The sequence below is a fragment of the Diadema setosum genome, chromosome 19 (genome assembly GCF_964275005.1).
Source record: "Diadema setosum chromosome 19, eeDiaSeto1, whole genome shotgun sequence".
Lineage (NCBI taxonomy): Eukaryota > Metazoa > Echinodermata > Echinoidea > Diadematoida > Diadematidae > Diadema > Diadema setosum.
In genome coordinates, this window is record NC_092703.1 from 26,286,181 (window position 1) to 26,310,496 (window position 24,316).

Here is a 24,316-nt window from a genome sequence, read left to right on the forward strand (position 1 = left end):
TTTACTATTACTATTTATGATATCACAGTACAGCAACAATATTAAAAATATACAACAGGTAAATAGGATTCAATATGCATTGTACTTGTATCTTCATTTTTTCCAGCACCTGAAAGAGCAATGACTTACTGTATACGCCGAATATTTCGCTAGGTTTTTATCTTCGCGAATTTCGCGAGTCAGGTGCTATTCGCGAAATTAAAGACGCACCAAAATAATGACCCTGATCACGTTTTGAATGTGATGCACGCTTATACATTTCTCCCTTCAGTACAGTACAATTGCTTATTTAATCACTTGTGAAATCAATGGGAAGTCCCAATTCATGAAAAAAGACCCAGTAGTATGGGAATACCATGGGGTGGGAAGGCTGTCCTAGCTCAATTTTTTGATAATTCCCATATCAATTTGTGTACAGCTTTCTCACTGATCTCTATGTAAATACACACAGCCAGAAGCTCAACAAAAGTTGACTTGTTAACCAATATTAAAGGCATTATTCACCATTTGCAGATGAAACAAAAACTCAGCTTTAATGCTTCAAAATAGTTCTACAATGTGAGTTAGAAATAAAAACAACCACTGTAAAAATGTTAGTCAGTATAATTATAATGCTAAGTATTGTTAAAGTATACAAAATGTGAACGATAGTGTTAATAAAATTGTTTCTAGAATAAACCATCAACAGGTGCGGTTTATTGAGAAAAATAGTCTAATATCTCTTTTTATACAACGTCCAAGTAGATCCTTGTAATTTGATTGGAGGATTGTTGGTGACGTGATATTCAATAAGTACTCCATTCAACGCGCCGTGCAATTTTGGTTCTATTTTTGCGTGCAACTTGGTTCGATTTTTTCGCTCTATTCCCTGGTTGAGAAATTGTACGGTACTGCATGTACTGTGTGTTGCATATTGAGGATCGCATGCAGCTAGCGCAGTGTAAGTGTGCGGTACATGCATGCGGATGCGCGTTTTGTATGTAGGCCTACGTAGTGCTAGTGTATGAGCGCTAGCTGTGACCTGTATCTACACTGATTGCACGAGCCAGAAAGAGAATCGCAGTGGATCCACATGTAAGTATGGCTATATTTTTCATACATATATAGACTTCTAGGCCTACTTAGACCTACCCAACAATCCTCCAACCAAATAACAAAGATCTACTTGGACGTTGTATAAAACAAATAGTGTATGGTCTTTACTCGTGCAATGGAACGAGATTTCGCACTTAGTGAAAGATGAGGCGCACTATTCAACTCGGCTTCGCCTCGTTGAATAGAGCACCTCTATCTTTCACCTCGTGCGAAATCTCGTACCATTGCACTCGTGACCATTCACTATTTGTATAATATTTTAGGCTTTATCGCAAAATTTATATGGTAGGATGTTTTGTGGCACAACTGACCTACACATATGCATCAAATGTGATAACTTGAACATTTTTAAGAGACTGCACCCAACGGTAAACAGTACCTTTAATTCACAGTACAGTTTTCCACCTTTGCGAGATAAAGAAAGGGCATCGCGCAGTCGATGCATACACTTTCACATTGTAATTTTGTGTGTGAAAAAAAAAAAATGGAGACGACTTTCGATCAATAAATCACCCACTTTACTTTGCTGTTACTCCTAAAATTCATTGGGAGGGATATAAACTAAATATACCAGGCCATTTTTTGAGGTTCTGGTTAAACCATGTGACTTCAGTAGCACTATTTTCCTAAGGGCTGCATCCCTCAGAAAATAGTACTACTGAAGTCACCTCATGCACACAGTTTCAACCAGAACCTCTCAGGAATGGTATATTTGTATAACATTGCTGTTTCCTCGGCTCCACTGTCTGGGACTTGATGCTAACATGTCACATAGTACTAATTCCAATGAGGTTAATCTAGTAAAATACAGTCAAACCTGTCAATAGCAGCCATCCTAGGGAAACAAATAAAGTGGTCGTTATTGACAGGTGGCCGCTACAGACAGGGTCATAAAGATGGCTTTTCCTCTTGAAAAGGGGGGGGGGGAGCAGTTTTTAGTGGCAGTTAATGGCAGGTGGCCACTATAGACAGGTGGCTGCTATTAAAGGCAGGTTTGACTGTACCCATTCATATTCACAGTATGGCTGGAATGAAGGCAATCATGTTCGACAATCTCTGATACAAAGACGATATTATAATGCGACTGCGCTTGTCACATCAATGCTGGCCTCAACTTGGGCTGCCATTGTTCTTCCAGACTTCATAGAATATCCACCTGTAATCCCATGGGGGAAAACATTGATAGGAGTGAAGGAAAGCTTTTAACTTGCAATCACAAGAAAAACGTGCACCTTGTAAGCAGCATGAAAGGATAGTGAAGTCTAAATACATACAGGGATTAAGCACCTGCAGAAATACATGTATCAATAGAAAACATCAGTGAAGTTTGAGGAAAATTGGACAATCTGTTCAAAAGTTATGAATTTTCAAAGCTTTTGTATCACTGTTGCTGGATAAGAAGTCTCAAATTTTCGATGTCACCGTTGGACAATGACATAAAATTGCATTAAACAACATGTTGCATATCTAAAGTATGTAAGTAATCTGTACTGTAATCAATGGACACAGGACAGTGAGACTGAATAATGCTACACAGTCTAAGAAATTGATCGCCCCCCTCCATTTGAGAATCAATCCAAGTGAGACTCTGCAAAACTTTGGGTGCAAATACAATATTTTTTTTTTTTTTTAAATGCCCCTAAAACAAAAGGCATGAATTCATCAGATTGTCTTTTGAGTCCACATTAGTAAAACACTGATCAAGGTGAAGTGAATGGGGTACGGAATGCAGAATACGCACTCCGAACCCTAGCGGTTGGCTAAAAAGGATACATCTCTAGGTAGGACGGCACACATATGCTTTCCTTCCTGAAAGATACCGGGCATTTGAGGGTGCGTAGCTGCTCCTCGTACATCTGTAGAGCTGACTTGTTGTTGGCTGCATTTCCCTGGGAACAGGAGAGGACGAGGAAAGAGCGTCCAGTTTACGACGACAAAATCAAAACATGTGATAAATTTCACTGGTTGCTTGTTTATACCGGTATTTTAAGTTTTAAAGGAATGACAATACGAATCCCAGTAAATTAACAAGAAACCGTACATATTGTATATTTACTAGCTGCCTGTAATGTAAAGGAAGCAATGATAACAAAATCAAGAGTTCACACAATTCAAACAGCGGCTCATCAAACACGGAAAGGAGCAACACAGTGCCACAATGACAAATTATTGACATGGACAGGCCATAATGCAAAAAACAAAGCATCATCAACACTGCCATCACAATCAAGAAATCACATTATTTTGCTGGATGGTGATGATACAAAAACAGCAATGAAAATCAATGAATTGAATATAAAACTTTTTTTTTTTCACTGATAGCTCACTGAGAAAAGGTTTGAAAGTAACCGCTCATACATGATGGCAGTCAGCGTTGCACTGAGCTACTATTTGTACTAAAGAGAGTTGGGTACTCATTTATGAATTGTATCAGGGCATTTAACCCCCCTCCCCCAAATACTGGTGAGTTTTAGGGTTAGGTTTAGGGTATGGAGTTTGGGTTATGGTTAGGTTTAGGTTCAGGATTTAAAACTTAGGATTAGAGTCAGGGGAAGGGTCTGGGGTAATTGCCCTAGACCCGTACCACGGTGTACATTTTATCACATTATTGTGTACATGGGGCACTGCGACACTGTGGAAAAAGACTCCTTTAATACTTCCAATCGGAGGAACCGAGTTCAAATCTAGTTCAGTGCTCATGTCATTGGATAAGATGTTTTTACCCAGCAGGTTTCTCTTGGCTCCTGATAATGTTAAGGTAATAATAATGGTAGGGCCCTCTGGTAGAACAGTGTCAACACTGAAAAGACTACCCTGGACAAAGAAGACCATTATACAATGTACATCCTCTACACCCTCCTTCTCCTCCTTCTCATCATCATCATCATCATTATAATCATTACCATGACATTGCCATATTGTAGACTGCTGCTGGTCTATCTATCAATGCTGGTAAATTACAGTGTTTGATACAAAGGCACACATTTACCCCTTGAGGACGAGTTCCGAGTAAACTCCACCAAGTGTCTATAGGAAATGCGTGTTGTAGCAAAATCAGTCCATCCTCAATGGGTTATGCAGGGCTCGACACTAACGGTGGCCCGGTGGCCCAGGGCCACCAAAATTGCACGTCGGGCCACCAAAATTTCAGAAATGAAGAATTTGGTGACCTGATCGGGCCACCAAAAAAGGTCGGATGTTTGCCTTTGGGCCACCAAAAATAAAAGTTAGTGTGGAGCCCTGGGTTATGACATAACAGATGAGTAATAGGGAGCAGATCAGAAGGGAGAATGGGAAAAGGAAGGGGACAGAGCATAGCAAGGATGAAGCTTGAAGTCCCACTGTACCTGAGTGTAATATTTGCCTGTTGATTTCAGAAGTTGCATTGAAAGATCCAGGATGAGGTGAAGGAATTCCCACTGTGATCCTGCAGTAACAAAACATTTTAATTTATTCTGTTCATCTACAGTTCTGAGGAAAAGCAAAAAACAAAACACAAACAAAACAAACAAACAAAATAAAAAAACAAAAAGCAGGTGGAAAATTGCTAATTATATCAAATTGTTCAAATACCATATGTGGCAAATATTTTGTGAGATTTTTATTTTTTAGAATTTCGCGAGTCAGGTGCTATATTTGCGAAGTTAAAGGGATTAGTTTTGGTTGAGACCTAATTTCAGGTCTCTAACATTTTTGGGTGAGATAATGAGAAACCTTTTATGAAATATGAAAAGAGCATGTAATTCTATGAGGAATTCAATGTTTATTTGATGAAAATTGGTTTTGAAATGGCTCTGATATCCAAAAAAGAGCGATTCTACCAAAATGAAGTGTGGGACCCACACTTTATTACGATCGCTTTGTTTTACTTTGTTTTTGGATGTTTCAGTCATTCCAAACCCGATTTTCATCAAATAAACTTTGAATTCCTCTTAAAATGGTATGCTTTGTACTATATCATAAGTGTTTTCTTGGTATCTCGCAAAAAGTTAAAAGCCCAATTCTCATCTCCACCAATACTGTATCATCCCTTTAAAGACACGCAACAATAATGACTCTGATCCTGACATAAATGTGTTGTGAACACATATATTTGTTTATTCAGTGCTGTACTCCGGCGATCATGAAATTAACCACTTAGGGAAACCGTCATGAAGTCCTGATTTTCGAAAAATTTGACTCGCTAAATATATGGCGCATTCAGTATATATCTGGCAACAATGGGATGAATATAACTGAATAAACCGTGACCACTTTGGGGGATATTGTTTCTTTTTTGTGGCTCAAACTTTTCTGCTTTATTCACGGCAATCAAAATAGAGAGAAGGGGTTCAAACAGTTGCATCAAGTCGCATCTATACCTCTTGGCTCAGTGGTGACTGGGATCGCCGTGAGGTCATTGATGATGAAATCGAACGTCTTCCCCTCAGCGATGTACTTTTGCATGATGGGAATACAGTCGGCCACTATCACCTGTATGGGGATAAAAATCACATATCACAATCAACAAGAATGAACATCAAAGATATTAAAGGTGGTACGTTCAGATTCATACAGACTCTACACTGTTTCCATCCTGCACCTATAATCTTTTCTCCTGCAAGCAGTAACTCACACACCTCGCCTCTACTCAAGGCATAAAATGGCAATGCTGAATAATAACAAATGTGCTGACACCGACAACATATGAGTGGCATGAGTAAAGGCGTGTTTACAGCGAGCACGGTACAGGCAATGGTCCGGGTTTTTGCTATGGTGCGTCAACAGGAACCATGTCTGGTTCTGTTACAATATCACTTCCCCACTAATAATTTTGTTACAAAATTAATCTTCTACTCTTGATTTTGTTGCTCTTGATTTTGACATAAGAATAACATTTGGGGTGACTTTGGACCAAAGTACTGATTCTCTTTGAACAGAACCAGACATGGTTCCTTTTGGCACACCATAGCAAAAACCCGGACCGTTGCCTGTACCACGCTCACTGTAAACGTGCCCTAACATCATAATGAAAGTTATTTCCCCATATCATTTTTTTTCCCCATATGACATCACAAAATCAAGAACTTTCTGTTCATACACACACTGAGTAAAAGTATAAATCTTGAGTGAAGATCAATATTACAAGCAGTTTTTCAGTCATAAAGACTCCCTAGTAACTTGACTTAAAAATCATTACAAATATACATCAAACCCAGAGTATGAAAAAATTTTTCGGAATCAACTGCAATTTGATATGATACATGGTCACAGGTTCTTAGGATTGCAAGGATCAAACCCTGTCGAACAGATGCCATTTGACTGCGATGGGAGAATGTCATGCGGATGAAGAGGAATGGACAAAATCATTATTATGTACCACGTAATTTAAAGCAAAAGGCGACACCTTACATTTAGTCACAGCTTCACAAGCTACGCACTTCACATTTCAGTTCCTTATCACTGGCTATTAAAGGACAAGTTCACCTTCATGAACATAAGGATTGAGAGAATGCAGCAATATTAGTAGAACACATCAGTGAAAGTTTGAGGAAAATTGGACAATTGATGCAAATGTTATGAATTTTTAGAATTTTTGTGTTGGAACCTCTGGATGAAGAGACTACTATAGCTTGTGAGTCATATGCGTACAACAGTAATAAAGAAAATGTAAAGAAAATTCAACATATTTTCACTTTTTTCGCATAATAAAAGAGCAATAAAAGAGATGTGTTCTACTAATATTGCTACATTCTCTCAAGCCTTATGTTTATGAAGGTGAACTTGTCCTTTAACTATGTCAACATGGACTGGAAATCACTTTTATGTTTATTTCACTTTCTGAAGGTGATGCACATAGGAAGTTCATAGTAAGGTATGAAAAATACTGACCTCGTAATTCTCTCCTTTCAGTTGATCCATGGAATCGTGGCAGATTCCTCGGAGGTACTTCACGGCCGCATCAATGACTACCTGGTCAATGTGAGGTCAAAGGTTAAGGATAAAATATGCATCCATGGGAGGAACAACTTTAGCCACTGCCTTTGAGATACGGCAATTGCCATGGAGTTTTTTTTTTTAGCTGATAAACCTGGTGCTAGTATGCCAGTTAAATTAACCCTAACTAGGCTGGGGGGGGGGGCTTCCCAGGCCCCCCCCCTCCCCCCCTCCAGATCTCGGCAGTCCACTGCGCAATCGCGGCGAAAATTGGCACACACATCGCCTATGATGTAATCTAAAGTACCGTGAAATTAATTTTTAAAAAAATATATCATTTATGCTAAATTATGCTAATTTATGCATAATGATGCATGAAATCAGACAATTTGGTATAAATCACTAAATAAAGCTCAAAACAGGCACATTTCTTGTGTAAATATTCTTTTTCGTGTCCTCAGCAAATGTAAGAGAAAAAAATTGTACCATCAGAAAAAATTTCTTAAATATTTTATGGTTTTTTTCATGTATGTATTTCTTTGTTTTTCGACTCTATGTTTTTCATTGTTTTTTTGATGAAATTTGTCCACGACATTGTTCTGAACAAGAAAATATGTTATCAATTGATTTTAATCAATAAAACCCCCAAATAATCAAGCTTTTATGAAATTTGCCTGTATGCACAGTTTGCATTGAAATTATGAATTCACGTTTTTGAGCAATTTTAGGTCTGACATGCACATACATATTTATGCGCAACTTCATAACCGCGCGCCCGGGCATCGCAAATTTGGTGTCAAAAGATGCGGGAGACTCGAAAGAAAAAAGTCATGAAACGTCGTGGTGATAGCTTTTCATGATAGCGATACATCGCGCAGAACGTTGAGGGGGGGCTGCGGAGCCCCCCCCCCGGCCTAGTTAGGGTTAATATTGCCAATTCTGGAAAAAGCAGTGGTACAATGTATATGTCAAAGGTTTCCACCAAATTAGTCTGCGACTTTCCCCCAATTGCACAGTAATAGATCTATGAAATAATAATGCCTTGATTGCTTGATTGATTAAGTGAGAGACAGACTCATTGATTAATAAATTGATTCATTGATTGGTTTTGAAGTTATCATTCTTTCAAGGAACTTTTATGATGGATCACAAAATCATATCACAATCAATCTGCATCATAGCTGTGGAATACAGTAACCTCCCTTTGTTTATCAGGCAGTCTGAATCTACAAACTCCTTAAAAAAAGCTCTGAAAACATTATCTACTCTAAATTCAATCTTCACCTCTGCTCAGATATGTTTAACATGCATGTGTATGCATATTTGTACATACATAACATTGTGTACATATGATGACATACATGATATCCCAGGGTACCAAATAAAAATCAGTCATTTCGTTGAATTATTATTATTTTTTTTTTGCTGCTTATGAATTGATGTGTGCAAGCTGCTCTGCAGACGCTACCAGCAAAACATTTTAAAGTGCGCGCAATGCAATATGGCGCACTGCACTCAAAGCCCATCGCGCAATACTAGTTGCATACTGCATGTGGTGGGAACAACAAATCATACTCGAGTCATCACTGCTTCTGGGACCCTTTTTTTTTTTTTGTAATGTTGATGGGGTCATTCACAATCTATACATACATTTGTACATATTCTCATGGACATTTTTCTTCAAACCAGCTGTGTTCACCTTTTTGGTCAAAGGTTTTGTATGCAATGCTTCATGGAAACAAAGCCCAAGCATATATGAACTGAGTGAAAGCAGCAAAACCGTATTAGTAGAAACACCAGTGAAATTTTTACAGGAAAATTTGACAATGAATTCAAAAGTTATGAATTTTAAAAGTCTCGGTGCCATTATCACTGCATAAGTAGACTAGCTACTTCCATTCATGATGTCATTTTGGACAGCAATATAAAGAAAATATAAGGAGAGTTCCACAAAATGTAATTTTTGTATCATTCATTATCAAGTATTATCAATATTTCCCATAAGTGTTATTAGGACAAAAACAAACAAAAAGGAAAAAAAAAAGTTAGAACTCCTACCATAGCTCTGCTAGACTCTACTCCATCCTCTAAAAAAGACAGAAAGGAAAATGATACTCAGTGAGAATCTCAGAAAAAAAAAATTAAAAAAAAATATGACTTCAAATTTTTGAGAGCTTACTTCAAGGGTTGCATATAAGTGTGATCACAGCAAAAGGATATTTCAACCATGGTGATGAAGCTTGGGTTCTCTTTGCGCAACTCATGTAGAATTCCACCGTCACCACCTCCTAAAATAAGGACGTCCTTTCCTGCATAGTTTTCTCGTCCATTTCCTGTGATGGCTCGTGTGTAGGCAATGTCACTCTCAGCTAAGTCTGTATTTTACGGGGAAAAAAAAAGGACAAAGCAAGCCGGGACAAATAACAATTGAGAACTTGAGACTGGGTTTCCAACAGCTCTGAAAAGGACCTATCTCTATCTAACATGCACCAATCTATGCAAATCTTTTCTCCAGTGGTTTATGCACCAGAAAAATTATACTTATCATCGATATAATCATTATTACCATTATCAAGTTAAGATTTTCATCATTTGTGTCTCATAGCTATTTCCTAAATGAAAACAAATTGATGCTTGTTCAGTTCTGCATGAAATGATTATATTGTGTATATATATACATCAACTTGTCATTTGCACAATGTGTACATGTTTACTCATAATAACCAAAGGTATGTACACATCTACATACTAGTACATGTACTTTCTGTTTCATGACGATTAAAGTGAGTCAATCATCACTGATCACAATTAGAAATATAAATGTCACTATTGCTATTGTTAAATTTGCACGACTGTACTTATTATCAAGGTTGTTTTGTTTCAAAACAGAACATGTGTAACAGTTTCGTGGCAATTTCACAACACAATGTCTGAACCACCTTGAATTTTATGAACGGGGCAGAATGACTACTGCTATGTTTTGTCTACCCATGAACAAAATGGTGTAAACCTGCTTCTTAATACTAGAAAAAAAAATGTCTTCTATTTAGGAACAAAGCAATGTCTGTGCAATTTTTTAATGCCCTAAATGTACCTGTATGAGCTCTCAAAATCTAATTAAGCCAATTTTTAAGGGAGACCTTACTTGGATCTCCATCCAAGATTAGCATGTTGCCGTACTGAGGGGAGTGCATGATTTTCACATTCTGATACTCCGAGTCAGCCTCAAACGTCGTTCTGTCGAAGTCGTATTGCACGAGCCTTCTGTCCGCCGTGGGGATGTAGCAGTCGATCTTCGCGCCCCTCTGAATTTCAGGAAATCTGAGGGAGTACCAGAGAAAATGGCCAAGACAATTTTTATTAGGGATTGTAAGTAAAGTTTTACATTTCCCCCATAGAGGCACTGAAGACACTGATGAGCCTGCAGAATTTTAACACCATTTTAACCTGTTGAGAATGAATCCCGAGTATACTCGGGCAGAGGTCTACTATGGGAAATGTGTGTTGTAGCAAAATCAGCCCGTCCTCAATGGGTTCAAACCATATGGCCCATATTACTTTTAATAATGAAACAAGAGACCCGCGGGTCTAGCGCTCACCTGAGTATTGCAAGTTTACCTTTCACGCAGTCACTAATCTAAATTATTCACAGCTCTACTAAAATTTGACCAGGCATTCTCATGTAGAAGATGAAAATGTACAATAAGGGCCCCAGTTTTTTAAGATTCCTTAATTTGGGGGGATTGGGGCCCCCTGGGGCCCTCTGGGTGGGGCATGGTGCCCACGGTGCCCATTTTGATAAATTGAGATCCTGACCCCCTAGGGATGCTACCTGCCAAGTTTGACGAAAATCCATCATGAGGTTTTCAGGAAGAAGATGAAAATGTACAATTCAGGCCCCTATTGGGACCTTCCCTCCCCCCCCCCCCCCCCCCCCCCGCCCCTAAGAGGGGCACTGCTGGATCTGCTATGAACAAACTTGAAACTACAGTCATTAATGTGCTCACTCAAAGTATTATCTTAGCTCTATAACTTCTGATTTTATAGAAGATTTTTAAAGATTCCTTCATTTTGGGGGGTTTGGGCCCCTGGGTGGGGCATGGTGCCCATTTGAACAAATTGAGATCCTAACCCCCTAGGGATGCTACCTGCCAAGTTTGGTGAAAATTGGTTATGGGGTTCTCAAGAAGAAGATGAAAATGTACAATTTAGGCCCCATTAGGACCCCTCCCCTGGGTCCCAAGGGGGGCACCCTTGATTCTGCCATGAACAAACTTGAAACTTCAGTCATCAATGTACTAACTCATAGTATTAACTTAGCTCTATCACTTCTGGTTCTAGAGAAAAAGATTTTTACAGATTCCTTAATTTTGGATGGGTTTGGGCCCCCCTGGGGGCCCCCTGGGTGGGGCATGGTGCCCATTTTAACAAATTGAGTTCCTAACCCCCTAGGGATGTTACCTGCCAAGTTTGATAAAAATCGGTCTTGGGGTTTTCAAGAAGAAGATGACAATGTAAAAAGTTTACGCACGACGGACGACGGACGACGCACGGGCGATCGCAATAGCTCACTTGAGCCTTTGGCTCAGGTGAGCTAATAACGAATACATTCTAAAAATATTCTTAGTTGGCAGCTCTTCATTCACATTATATACTTGCACAGACATGGGCAGCATGGAAAGGCACAAGTGGTGGTGGAGGGCAGCCAATCATAAGTGCATCAGCAGTGTGTGTGGGCACAAACTTATGGTAAGAAATACATGTTTAAGAGCACTACTACCACAATGGCAGAATGTTCACCCACACCATGATCGATTTGCATTTGATCTATTCTGTCAGCGATCTTTTCAACTATAACATTGCCTTTCAACAAAGCTAGAACTATCACTGAAGCAGCTCCAGCAGCTCAGACTCCTATAAAAAAAAGAATTGAATAAGGGTTTGTCAGTACAAATACAAAGGGCATTTTGCAGAAATACATTTAGATCTTCATACATGTATACCAAATTTGACCATATGTGACCCGCTACAACAAAAGGATCCTAAAGTCGCTGACGGGTGAGCCGAGAAAATCGAGTTTGAAGTCAGATCACCAAAATCTGTCAAAACTTTCGGATTTCTGTTTTTAACATAATTTTGTAGTCTAATGTATCTTCTATCATCTGCCGAAATTTCGAAGCTAAATGATCAAAGGAAAGGCCTGAAAATAGCATTTTTTCTTGGCCATGCTTGGCTCACCCGTCAGCGACTTTAGAATCCTTTTGTTGTAGCGGGTCACATATGACTGCCTGTGACTTGCAGCAGCTATGAGCCACTGTACTGTTGTTCTGCGTAGACCTCTGCTGGCAATCCATGCAACTCACCGGGAACAAGTTCCGAGCATGCCCAAATAAAACTTTGTTGCAGGTAAATCCGACTTGCATGCACACCTAAATGGCAACTACGGGCGAGAAACGTGCTAGGTACTGTCGACTGTGTGTCATCTGCGGGGACCTCCCAGTAGCAAGTCCCCAGCAAGTCACAAGCAAGGCTTGCCCGGAAAGGTGTGAGCATGGTCAAAACTTGTTCCGGGTGCATCGCAGGGATGCCCGCAGAGGTCCACAAAGAACACCAGTACGGGACTCTTATCGGCCACACCTCGCAGGTAATTCCCATGCAGGCAATACAAAGTTGTAATGCAGGAACTTCACAGTGCCTGTATGTCATCAGTATAAACCAGAACGTTAGTAGCAGGCATTCAGCAGGTATTAAAGACACAATGAAACTAGCCCAAATCCTTGTCTGCCCGCAGAAAATTACCCCGAGTGCTGGAAAATCCCTACACGCAACAAGCCCACATAGCTTGCCTGGAAAGGTGTGACAGGGCCTTAATGGGGGTGGTGAGAACATATCCCCCACAGCAACAGCTCTCACACCTTCTCACCATCTCACCATCTCTCCCCATTTGGGGCATCCTCCTTTCTCGAGCCAACCCTCCCGAGCTATTCCTCCACCTGTCTCTTCCACATTTTGATTGGAGAAGGAGACTACTAGAGTTCATGATGTCATTTGTGGACAATAATAGAAAGAAAACATAAAGAGAATTCCACAACGATTAACTTTTCATGAAAATTAAACATTCCATCAACTTGATACTGACATATGTTAAGGGTAGTAATTACTCCCCTTGCCTTCTATGAGCGTTTAGTCAAGTGCTCTTTCATTATGCTAGAGAAGTGAAAGCTTGTTAAATTTTCTTTATATTGTTGTCAACACATGATGTCATAAACTCAAGTAGTCTCCTCATCCAGTGGTTCCAACACTAAAACTTTTGAAGTTTATAACTTTTGCATCGACTGTCTGATTTTCCTCAAACTTTCACTGATGTGTTCTACTAATGTTCCTGCTTCGAATTCACTTCTACTAATGTTCCTGCTTCGAATTCACTCAATCCACACTTCTCCTTGGGTTTTGGTTTCCTTTGAACGATTATTTTCCTTACATGGTCAGTGTGTACTTATTGTCCAGGGTTGGGAGGCATGACTTTGGCAGCTACACAACGCCAACAGAAAATTAGAATTTACTGTTAAAAAAAACAACAACAAACAACAAACAAACCAACCTACATTGTATGGAACACACCACACCTATTCAATCACAAGGCAACACAATCTACATGTGTGAGGAATATTCTTGCAAAGCAAAACTTTCATTGTACCGTGGCATTTGGCGATTCAAGAGATCAGTTCAGGAGGGTTTGTGCATTTGAGCAAAATATGCAAACCTGGCATGCTGACGACAGTATCAGGTGTGTGAACATTGAATACAGAGAGTTTCATAATGAATGAACGGAGTAGCTCCTTACAGTTTGCACTGCGTGGGATGTAGCACCTTCTCAACCTCTTCCTTGAACGTCTGCATGTCCTCATTGTCGAGGATAGGGCCGACAATAGAGGGCGTCTTCTCCGTGGTGGTCTCCCGCTGGTACTGGAGACACAGAGTGAGCAGGTCTGGGTTGTATCCGCTGAAGATGGCACTCCTAAAATGGAACATGAGACACAGCTTGACTAATTGTGCTTCATGAATTGAATCTGGCTCAGTTTTTTTTTTTTTTTTTTTTTTTTTTTAATAAGTCACAGACTGAGCTACAATATTTTGCAAGTAAAATTCAGAATCAGCATGGTGGATCAAATGCTGGAAGTATTGTGATCAAGTTGGGTCAGTATTATTATCTCCCAATAAATATTACCCATCATGCAAGACAACTCTGAAATGGTATCTACAGTCAAACTCGGATACCTCGAATTCGTCGGGACTGAAGAAAATGGTTCGACGTACGCGAATTTCGAGGTACGCGTACGTCGAATTTTCTTCGACTTATCCGATGTTTATCGATGTTCGACGTTTGTCGATGTTCAACATGGTGTCTGTTATAGTGCCTACTGATTGTTTGCATGCTTGTCAATTTGAATTGAATCAACTTTTATATGAATGAATTGAGTGAAAATCGGAAATGATATCAAAATTTCAGAAATAAAGATTTTGGTGGCCCGATCGCGCCACCAAACAAAAAAAAAAGAAAAAAAAAATCGGATGTTTGCCTTTACTTTTGAAAATGAACAGCGGTAACAATCGGCTACATAAGATGCTAAAATAAATGTCAGGGGTTTGCGTTTAATTGTGGAAATGAATGACGGTAATATTCGACTCGGTATGATACTAAAATAAATGTCGGATGTTTGCTCATACTTTTGGAAATGAATAACGATAAGACTCAGCTCAGTATGGGGCTAAAACTAATGGTAGATACACACTGTATTTGATTTTGCGTTCGGAAAAGAATAAGGATAACATTCGGCTCCGGAAGACGCTGAAATAAATGTCGAATTTTTGCTATGACGTTCGGAAATGAAAAACAATAACATTCAACTCCGTACGATGGTTAAATAAATGTCGGATGTTTCCTTATACTTTCAAAAGTAAATAGCAATAGCATTCGGCTCCGGAAGATGCTATCTATGTCAGATGATCGTTTTTATGTTCGGAAGAAAATATCAGTAATATTCTGCTCCATCATGTCCATATGATGCTAAAATAACTGTCTGATGTTTGCTTTTAAATTTCGAAATGAATAACAGTAACATTCAGCTGCGTTTAATGGTAAAATTAATGTTTGATGTTTGCTTTGACGTTCGGAAAAGAGTAACAATAATATTCAACTCCTGACAATGATGAAATAAATGCTGGATGTTTGCTTTTACGTTCGAAAGTAAATTGCAATAGCATTTAGCTCCGGAAGATGCTAAAATAAATGTTGAATGTTTGCTTTGATGTTCTGAAGTGAATAACAATAATATTCAACTCCGTACGCTGATAAAATAAATGCCGGATGTGTGCTTTTACGTTCGAAAGTAAATGTCAATAGCATTCAGCTCCGGAAGATGCTAAAATACATGTCGAATGATTGCTTTTACGTTTGGCATGTTTGGAAGTGAACAGCAGTAACATTCTGCCCCATACGATGATAAAAAAATATTGGATATTTGCTACGGTACATTTCGAAATAAATATCAGTAACATTCAGCTATATGTTTCATGGTCCAAAATGTCCGATGTCTGCCTTGACGTTCAAAAATGAAAAACAGTAACATTCGGCTCCGTGCGATGATAAAATAATTGTCAGATGATTCATTTCACTTTCGGAAGTGGACAGCAGTAACATTCGGCTACGTTCGATAATGAAATAAATGTCGGATGTTTGAAATGAATAACGGTAACATTCTGCTCCGTACGATGCAAAAATAGATAACAGATTGTTGCTTTAACATTTGGAAATGATTAATGGTATTAATCCGCTCAGTTAGATGCTAAAACAAATAGCGGATGTTTGCTTTCACGTTTGGAAATGGATTAGGATAGTATTCAGCTCCGTAAGATTCTAAAATGAATGTCGGTTGTTTGCTTTTACATCTAAAAATGAATAACGGTAACTTTCGGCTTTTTACAATGCTAAAACAAATGTCGGATGCTAACAAATGTCAGCAAATGCTCCCATTTTCTCATTTCAAATGTAAGTTTTGACCTCCTCAATATAATGGGCATCAACTTTTTAAATAATCTCTACGCCTATTTGTCAAATCTTTAAACACAGAGTAAGATGATTGAATTTTCTATTCATTTGTTTTAGACATGGGCATCTGTATCACTTCAATAATGCTTAATATTAATTTGTCTATGTTTAGTGGGACCGATTTAGTTTTTCTAATGTTTTTCCTGATTTTTTTTTTTTGTTACCAGATTTTACTTTCGACCACCAGAAAATAAAAATCAATGATATTGGTGGCCCGATAAAACTTAGTGCGGAGCCCTGTGTATTCTATTCTTCACTGTGATCGGCATATACTTCCAGATTTTCATAATCGCATTGCTGGAAAAAAACAGTTTCAGTGCTTGCGTTCTCGGGGAAGTAAACTTCGTGAAAGGCAAAAAAAAAAATAGTTAAAAAAAAAGGCACTACAAGGGAGATTGATGTTTTGACAGTGGAGCGTGATTAATGGCAAAGATATAACTGTCAACGTAAGCAGGTGAGAAATCTACGCGCACGGTATGACTGTCTCGATCAAAAATCAAAACACAGTGGTTAAAGAAAAGTAAATGATGGGGCAGCGCGTAGTGCTATCGTAAAGCACTCCATTGGCACGGGTGCTATGTGCATACCATGTACGTGTGTTGGTAGGTGTTGGGGATTTTCCTTGTCAGCTGTGTATCGGGTATTTCTTCTTGGGCGCGATTGTTCTGGTCTCAGAATATTTACAATCGAGTGTGAAAACATTTCTGACATGTCTTCGCTGTCCACGCGCGCTTAGTCGGAGATGCTGAGTGATGTTTGCAATTTCGATTCGAGCAACATGCTGGGAAAAACAAGAAGTTATTTAAGATCGGGACATAAGATTTCCCTTCGAGGTAACCGAACTTCTAGTTATCTTTTTCGAGCTACGCGAATTTTAATACACGGAAACTCCATCGGAACAATCGGGACTTTCATTTTGCCCCCGAGGTAAGTGATATTCGGCTTATCCGACGTCGAGGTATCCGAGTTTGACTGTATGTTTATAAACATCAATATCAAAGGGAAAACTGGAGGACAGGAAGTCATTAAATCTCAAGTTTTTAAAGCATGTGATTCGTTTAAACTGCAATTACATGTGTACATGTATCCACTTCATATGAACTACAAACATCAGAAACTTTCCGCATGTACAACATGTAAGAGCAAGCAGCTCAACTGCTTCAAACTAGGAAACACTGTTTAAAGGTCATGTGACCCTATAGCAAACATCAAAAATTTTTGCATGGATGAAAAATGATGTCTCCAAACATTGTGTATAAAATCGGTTTGATAGCGGTTTTATTTTTTTCGGGGGGGGGGGGTTGGGTGTGGTGTTCTGGTGTATAAATTAAATTCACTGGAAATCTAAAGGATTGTCCCCCTCTCTATTACATGCAGAAGTTTCCAGCTTTGTTATTCTGAAAAAAAAAAGAAAAAAAAATGTCTGAATTACCTTCCTCTACAATACATCAGCTTATGAAAAGAATCTATTTCCAGGGTTACAATAGGGGCACACAAACTGTACACAATGCCTGAAGGTAACCTGAATTACAACCCAACTATGAAGCTAGGCTACAGTGCGACAGCAGACTGTCCATGCAGCTCATACACTTAAATGCATAATTTACCTTTTGCAGATGAAACAAAACCCAGCATTAGTGCTAAAAAATAGTTCTAAAATGCAAGTTAGGCATAGAAACAACCAATGTAAACATTTGAACACATCAGTATAATCAATGTTAAGTATTGTTAAATGTACAAAATTTGAACAATAGATATAATAGAAATGTTTCCAGACTATTTAAACCGTCTACAGTTATGGTTTAATGAGAAAAATAGTGCTATCTCCTTACACATTAAAGGCTTTATTGCAAAAATTTTGAGTGGTAGGATGTATTGTGATACAACTGACCTACGTATGCATAAAAAGTGATATCTTGAACATAGTATTTTTTTAAATCACTGCTCCCAATGGTAAACAGGACCAATACTAACCTTGCTCTTTCACTTCCGACATAGCAGAGAGTGAAGCTCCCTTTGCTGCTGCTGAAATATTGTCCATTCCCAGAAACGCCAATCGAAGAAAGCACCTCCCCCAGCTGTGTCCGTACAGTGCTGTCTTGACAACCTGCCATTGAAGTGAAATGAAATTAAAAGCACTACACAAAGAAACAAATAAAAAATGAGGATTTCCAACTGTATTTGTCATTAGTGTGTAACATTCTTTGATATTCTGTCTTGAAGCACTTTTAATTAATTTAATTTCTTTCTACTTTATATTCTGAAAATACTGCTGCAACATTGTGTATGATGTGCTCTAGAAGCTTCACATGTAGCTCCCTGTGTTTCTATTTTCATGAATTTTGCAATAAGATTCACATTTAGGAAATCAACAAGTGAAAACTCTACCGCCAAACTGCACTGTGTAGCACTAGTAATCCAAATTAAGTAAATCACTGGATTTTCTCTTGAAAAGGAAAACACTTCTACATCTCACTGCATTTATACAACTAGAAAAGCACTCTGAGAGTGCAGACCTCAGCCAAGCAGCTACACTGTACTTTCCACCGACGATCTTGCTCTTCCCAAAGAGATTTTTTTTCTCCTCTCCACCACTGGGGAAAAGCTCTTTGGGCTCTTCCATAGAGATCAGTGATTTCCACCCACTGGTATACAGTACATGCTGAAAAATCGCCCAATTGACTGTATGGCATATCTAAGCATGTATACACTATGAAACTAAATGATAAAAAAATCAAGAGTATGAAATATTTCTTTAAATTGTAAACTGTGCACAGTCAAGAATCTATCTACAGATGATTATACACTGAATATCAATGAATCAATGAGGGCATTTATATATGTGACTGTGTATTACAAAACCAACAAAAAGTCACGCCCTTTAACCCACTGAGGATGAGTCCCAAGTATACTCGGGCAGGTGTCTATGGGAAATGAAAATGAAAAGGAAAGGGAAAAGGAAAAGGTGATTTATTCATGAATATCCATCGCAGCCCGGAGGCAGCGTTACAGACAGACATTGAGGACCATGAATACATCAAAAATACACACAAAATACAGTGCACCAATGAAAAAAAAAATGCATAGAACAAAAAAAAAAATCAATCTCATTCATCTTTATCATTGCACAATGCCTGTTGTAGCAAAATCAAACTGTCCTCAATGGGTTAATTTTATATTAGGACTCAAAAAGGGTGAAAGATCAGAGGTCAACCATTAAGTCAATCTTGAGTTTTTCATATTTTCTGTACAGCTTTTCTTCTTCTACACTATTTCAAAGTTGGGATCATAAAATGAATGGGGAAAGTGCGTTTTCAGCAGTTTTTCTACAACCTTTTTGGTAAAACTAGTGAGATCAGGTATGTTTTAGAAGCCCCTTATCATTTCTTGAAAGTCCTTATTTATCTGGGTACACTCTTTACTTTCAACTACAGTAACTTTTAAAAGGATATAATGCTACTGCTTTGAAAGTTAGCATCAACTATGGACAGAATGTGTTACTAGACCAAGCTCAATTTCAGCTTAATTTGATATTAATCCCTTCATTGCTGCTGCTACTGTGGTTTAGATCCTGTTTTGTTTAGTTGTTGTTTTGTTTTGCTTTTTGTGGGGGGGGGGGGGTACCCGGTAAAGATTTAGTGCACGAATCTCGACCCTGTACTTCACTCAAAGCCTCTTTTCTTAATTCACACTTTTCAACAGTGTGTGATTTCTTTCCAATATTTAGATAGGTTTAATAGGAGAGTCCATTTGAATTGAGTCATACATCATTTTAAAGCTTACTTGAAGAGAGTCTACTCTTTTAGAATCTGCCTGTAAACTATGAAAAAAAAAATGTCTGGCGACTTTTTGTTGGCTTTGTGATGCTGGGTAACATACTTGTGCAAATGAAATCACTGATATCTAAGAACTCAACAAAGAAGTTAAAGGGACTGTACAGTACTGGTTGAGGTGGGGATTCATGTTTTGAACATTCCTAAGTGAGATATTGAAAAGCCTCTTATGAAATATGAAAGAGCATGTATTTCTAAGAAGGATTCAACGTTTATTTGATGAAAATTGGTTTTCAAATTGCTGAGATATCCCCAAAAGTGCTAATAATAAAAGGCGACATGCCACAACTTTATTAGGATCTCTTTGTTTCACCTTGTTTTTGGATATCTCAGTCATTTCAAAACCGATTTTCATCGAATAAACTTTTGATACCCCTTAGAACTGCATGCTCTTTGACATCTCATAGAGTGGTTTCTGAATATCTCGCAAAACGTTAAAAGCTAAATCCTCACCTCGACCAGAACTGTACACACCCTTTAAGAAAGCCCTTAAACCTGGACCAAGGCTCTATCATTTTTTCATGTTTTTATTGTTCCTTAATTGTTGTTTTAATGATTTTGGGCCTATTTCATAAATTATGACAACTGCTTTAAATCAATCACAAGAACATTTACAGCACAAGAACCCGACCTCTGCTGAAAATTCATTCGGCATTCATTTTGAATGGGGAATGATCGAGCCAAAAAGCCCCATTCAAAGTAAATCCACACAGGTCAGTGCATCACTCAAAACGTCAACGATGCATAAACATGAAATTTGGGAATAGGATGTGTGCGTTCCTCTGCGAATCCCCCACATGCACTGGTGGTATCTCCACCTGCAGCATGGCTGGGCACCAGTGCACAAGGTATTCTATGAGTTTTGTACAATTCTCAGTCTTATACAGTCGACCAGCTCTGTTTAGCCACAACATAAAGTCCACAAACACTCAACAGACAACAGCAACAAACCCTCACTCGATAGCAATCCTATTTAGTGAGCAAGTGGCATTGAAGTAGTATAGTAGCTAGTAAATTTAACGTTAGTAGGATGATGGCGATGGACTAGCCTATTATCAGTATACATAGGATATAAATTTATGCTGGATATATGTATGAAATTGAACTTATAGGTGGTCTATACAAGGCAAGGGAGTATATTTTACTTATAAATCTACAAAGTAGTAGGGTGGCACATCCAATTACCGGACGCTTTCTTTCGTGGCTTTGAATTCCGTTCTCAGAGAATGAAATTTCGGCTAAAAATAACATCACTTATTCACAGACTCCTGGAAATTACGAATTCAGCCAACTGATGTCAATTGTTCACTCCAGTTTTTAGAAAATATGCTTCAAACATAACCCTCTACAAAAGTTGTCTTTTTGCGCGGTGCAAAATCGCATTGTATTACCGGACACGATTTTTGCAATGAAATAATCGACATCTTTCGCACCTAATCCTTGCACAAGAATCACAATTGTGACCCGCTACAACAAAATGATCCTAAAGTCGGGCGAGGTCGATTATTTGAAAATTGCATGACACAATTCCCTAATCTTTCTGCTTTAAATTGATATACAACACATCTTATAAAAATAATCGGCTGCGGAGATATCGATGTTTAAAAGAGAGCATGTCGAGACGTCTGAGAAATCACTGTTTCGAGAAAAGCGCCCTAAAAGTTTTCCTTACGACGCAATCACGGACAAGGGACACGCGGGTCAGTATTCACCTCCGGGCAATAGAAGGTAAGCCCTAGCAACCCCCGAAAATGCTCATTCAAACACATCGTCGGCGATCTCCTCACCGACCAATCAGTGACCAGGATGCCAGGAGAAGCGGCTGGGCATAGCACACCCCGCCAGCACGCACCAGTCGACTGGGCAGTGTGCGAGCTTCACGCTTCGGTTAGCAGCAAGCAGCAAAGTGACCAATGAGATCACTCTGGTCGTTGTTAGGGGCGGAGCCTATCTGTGGGGCTCAATCCAAATGTTCGAACCAGTTTCTGCTTCCTTGAAACGCAAAAAAACATGGCCCAGACAAACGCAATTTTTTGGTCTTTCCTTCCATCATTTTGCTTCAAAATTTCGACAGATGATAGAAGACATGTCATACTCTAATAATATGTCAAATTCAGAAAATCGTAAGTTTTGACCAATTTTGATGCTCTGACTTCAAACTCGATTTTTACGGCTTCGACCGTGCACGACTTTAGGACCATTTTGTTGTAACGGGTCACAATTTATCCCACAAATCATCGTACACATTATCACTGAGCGGATGACAAAGAAAAAATTGGCAAATGAGGCTAAAATTTCGTATTTTACGGTAAAATGTCTGTCTTGAACATTTCGAACAGTTCACAGAATAAAACCTTGTGAAAAAATCGACAACTGGTTAGACTCTACTTCTACTTTACATGCTTTGTCTATGGGAGCTGCACGCGCGGGTGATGAGTTGCGGGCCCCTTAAATTAGCGCACAACTATTCCGCATCGTTCGCGTTTGAGGACGATAGCTACCATTTCCGATATCGATCAGTGAACTTTTGGTTCTATTGGAATCTTCAGCATTTTTCCTGTATGTGAGTGGGATTTCATAGAATTTCAGTCGCGAAATGTGATTCAAACATGCATAAATATTAGCTATCTCGAGGTGCGGATCACTCAACTATAATTTTGAGGTAAAATGTGAATTTTTTCGTGTTTTTACATTTTTATGTGGCGTTTTTTGCGATTTCGGTCCACACAAAGTTCTGTGAGGCTAATCTACAAAGTCTCGCGCGTACAGAATGTCATTAGTACGCAAAAATGTGCGTGTCCGGTAATACCATGCGTTCGGTAATACCATGCTTGCCCCTACAATAAATTACATACCAACGTATACGTGAATGCGTACCAAGCCATTGCATAACACCCCCAAATCCCATGGCTAAATAGTATGGACATGGTTCAACATAAACTAGACAGAAAGATCCGTCTGTCCGGAGGACTCTTTTATATTTTGCGGAGGGGATCCGTGAAGCCAGACGCAGTCTCCACGGAACATTCCCCGACAGACAGATACAGACCGATCTTTCGGTCAAAACATAAACATGGACTTGACACAGTAATTTAGTCCACATTGGTGACCAAACTAAGGAAGGTGGGAGGGATGAAGTGTAGCCGAGCCTTATCACAATAAATTTAAATTGGGAATTTGACCAACAATTTATCACTGATTGTGCCCACTGATTGATAAATCGTCTCAAGCAAGCCAACAGGTACAAACTGTAAATTATGAACGGTTTGATAAACTGTAGGCCCTAACGTTAGGTGCCTAAAAAGTACTGGGACACTGTAAAAATAAAATTCCAATTTGATCGGCACAAACCTACCAAGAGCTCTCAGCGTATCTTCGCTGACCCTAAAGTCGAGAAGCACCGTCCGGACATCCATAATTGTATGGGTGGAATAACAAAACACACGAGTCGAGTTGGTAAACGTCCACGCCTGTGCCCTTGAGCTGAGTTTTAACAGAGTCGTCCTATAAAAAAGGCACCTATAAAAAATCAAGCCGCTCAGCGCATTCATTCACGAGTTGCCAAGTCCGATTACTAGTATGAAGTTTTCAGTGAGCAGTATAGTACGGGAAGATGTACCAGTACACGTACTACCAACACTAACAGGAAAGCTTCCCTATCGATTCCTCAGTGGATGGGGTCTGGGGCAGCCGCAACAGATTCTCGGGCATCGGAAACGATGGAAGAGGGTGTGAGCTAGATAGCGCAGTGTGCAGATTGTGTGTGCATGATGAATAAATAGTTTGGCACGTGGGATCGATCCATGAGCTAGACCCACAGAACTCTTACTTCTGTGGCTAGACCATGCCCAGCCAGCCTACCATCCACATCCAGGCCAGTACGGTGGCTTTAAGTATTAAACACAAATAGGATCTAATACCCTGTTCATCCAGGGAGGTGGGAAGCACACCTCCCTGGTTCATCCGTGCAAACAGCCCAGATGCTGTAAGTACTGCTACTTACAGCAACTGGGCTGTGCATAGTTACACTTTACATATTGTACCCTTCATAAAGTTTTGTAAATCCCTATTTTTTGAGACTTTATATGCATGAGACAATGTTATCATACTGTGGAAATTGATTGTGGGAATTACAGATCATCATTTTGAGAATTGATAACAAAAACCGGTTATAGGCATCTCCCGAAAACCTAAAGTTCAAACAACGATTTTATACAACAAATCTTACATATTGAATTAATGTAATTTTGAAAACCATTAAACGATAAGCCTGTCAATCTACATCATTGTCAATTTCTCGGCGTCTGTTTACAAACTAGATAGAAAATGATGTTAGGAAAAGAAATAGTTTGAAAGTACTTAA

General features: G+C 39.0%; 1 protein-coding gene across 1 annotated transcript; it reads right to left on the reverse strand.

Moving 5' to 3' along the window:
• Window positions 1-1,545: 1,545 nt before the first annotated feature.
• LOC140242383 (spermine synthase-like) lies at window positions 1,546-23,369 on the reverse strand. Its single transcript, XM_072322120.1, has 10 exons — window positions 23,309-23,369; window positions 18,095-18,227; window positions 13,856-14,029; window positions 10,157-10,332; window positions 9,232-9,386; window positions 6,967-7,056; window positions 5,457-5,568; window positions 4,443-4,522; window positions 2,869-2,984; window positions 1,546-2,251 (listed from the first exon to the last, which is right to left on the reverse strand). Exons 1-10 carry the CDS (start codon window positions 23,367-23,369, stop codon window positions 2,206-2,208), a joined length of 1,143 nt encoding a protein of 380 aa, XP_072178221.1. The 3' UTR covers window positions 1,546-2,205.
• Between the last annotated feature and the right edge of the window lie 947 nt (window positions 23,370-24,316).

Coding starts and splice junctions, on each gene's coding strand:
- LOC140242383 (XM_072322120.1), bottom strand. CDS start 23,369: ATGGATGTCCGGACGGTGCTTCTCGACTTTAGGGTCAGCGAAGATACG. Junction 9,387..10,156: donor AATCTTGGATGGAGATCCAA/GTAAGGTCTCCC, acceptor CGTAAAATACAG/ACTTAGCTGAGAGTGACATT. Junction 2,252..2,868: donor GTGCCGTCCTACCTAGAGAT/GTATCCTTTTTA, acceptor ATGGGATTACAG/GTGGATATTCTATGAAGTCT.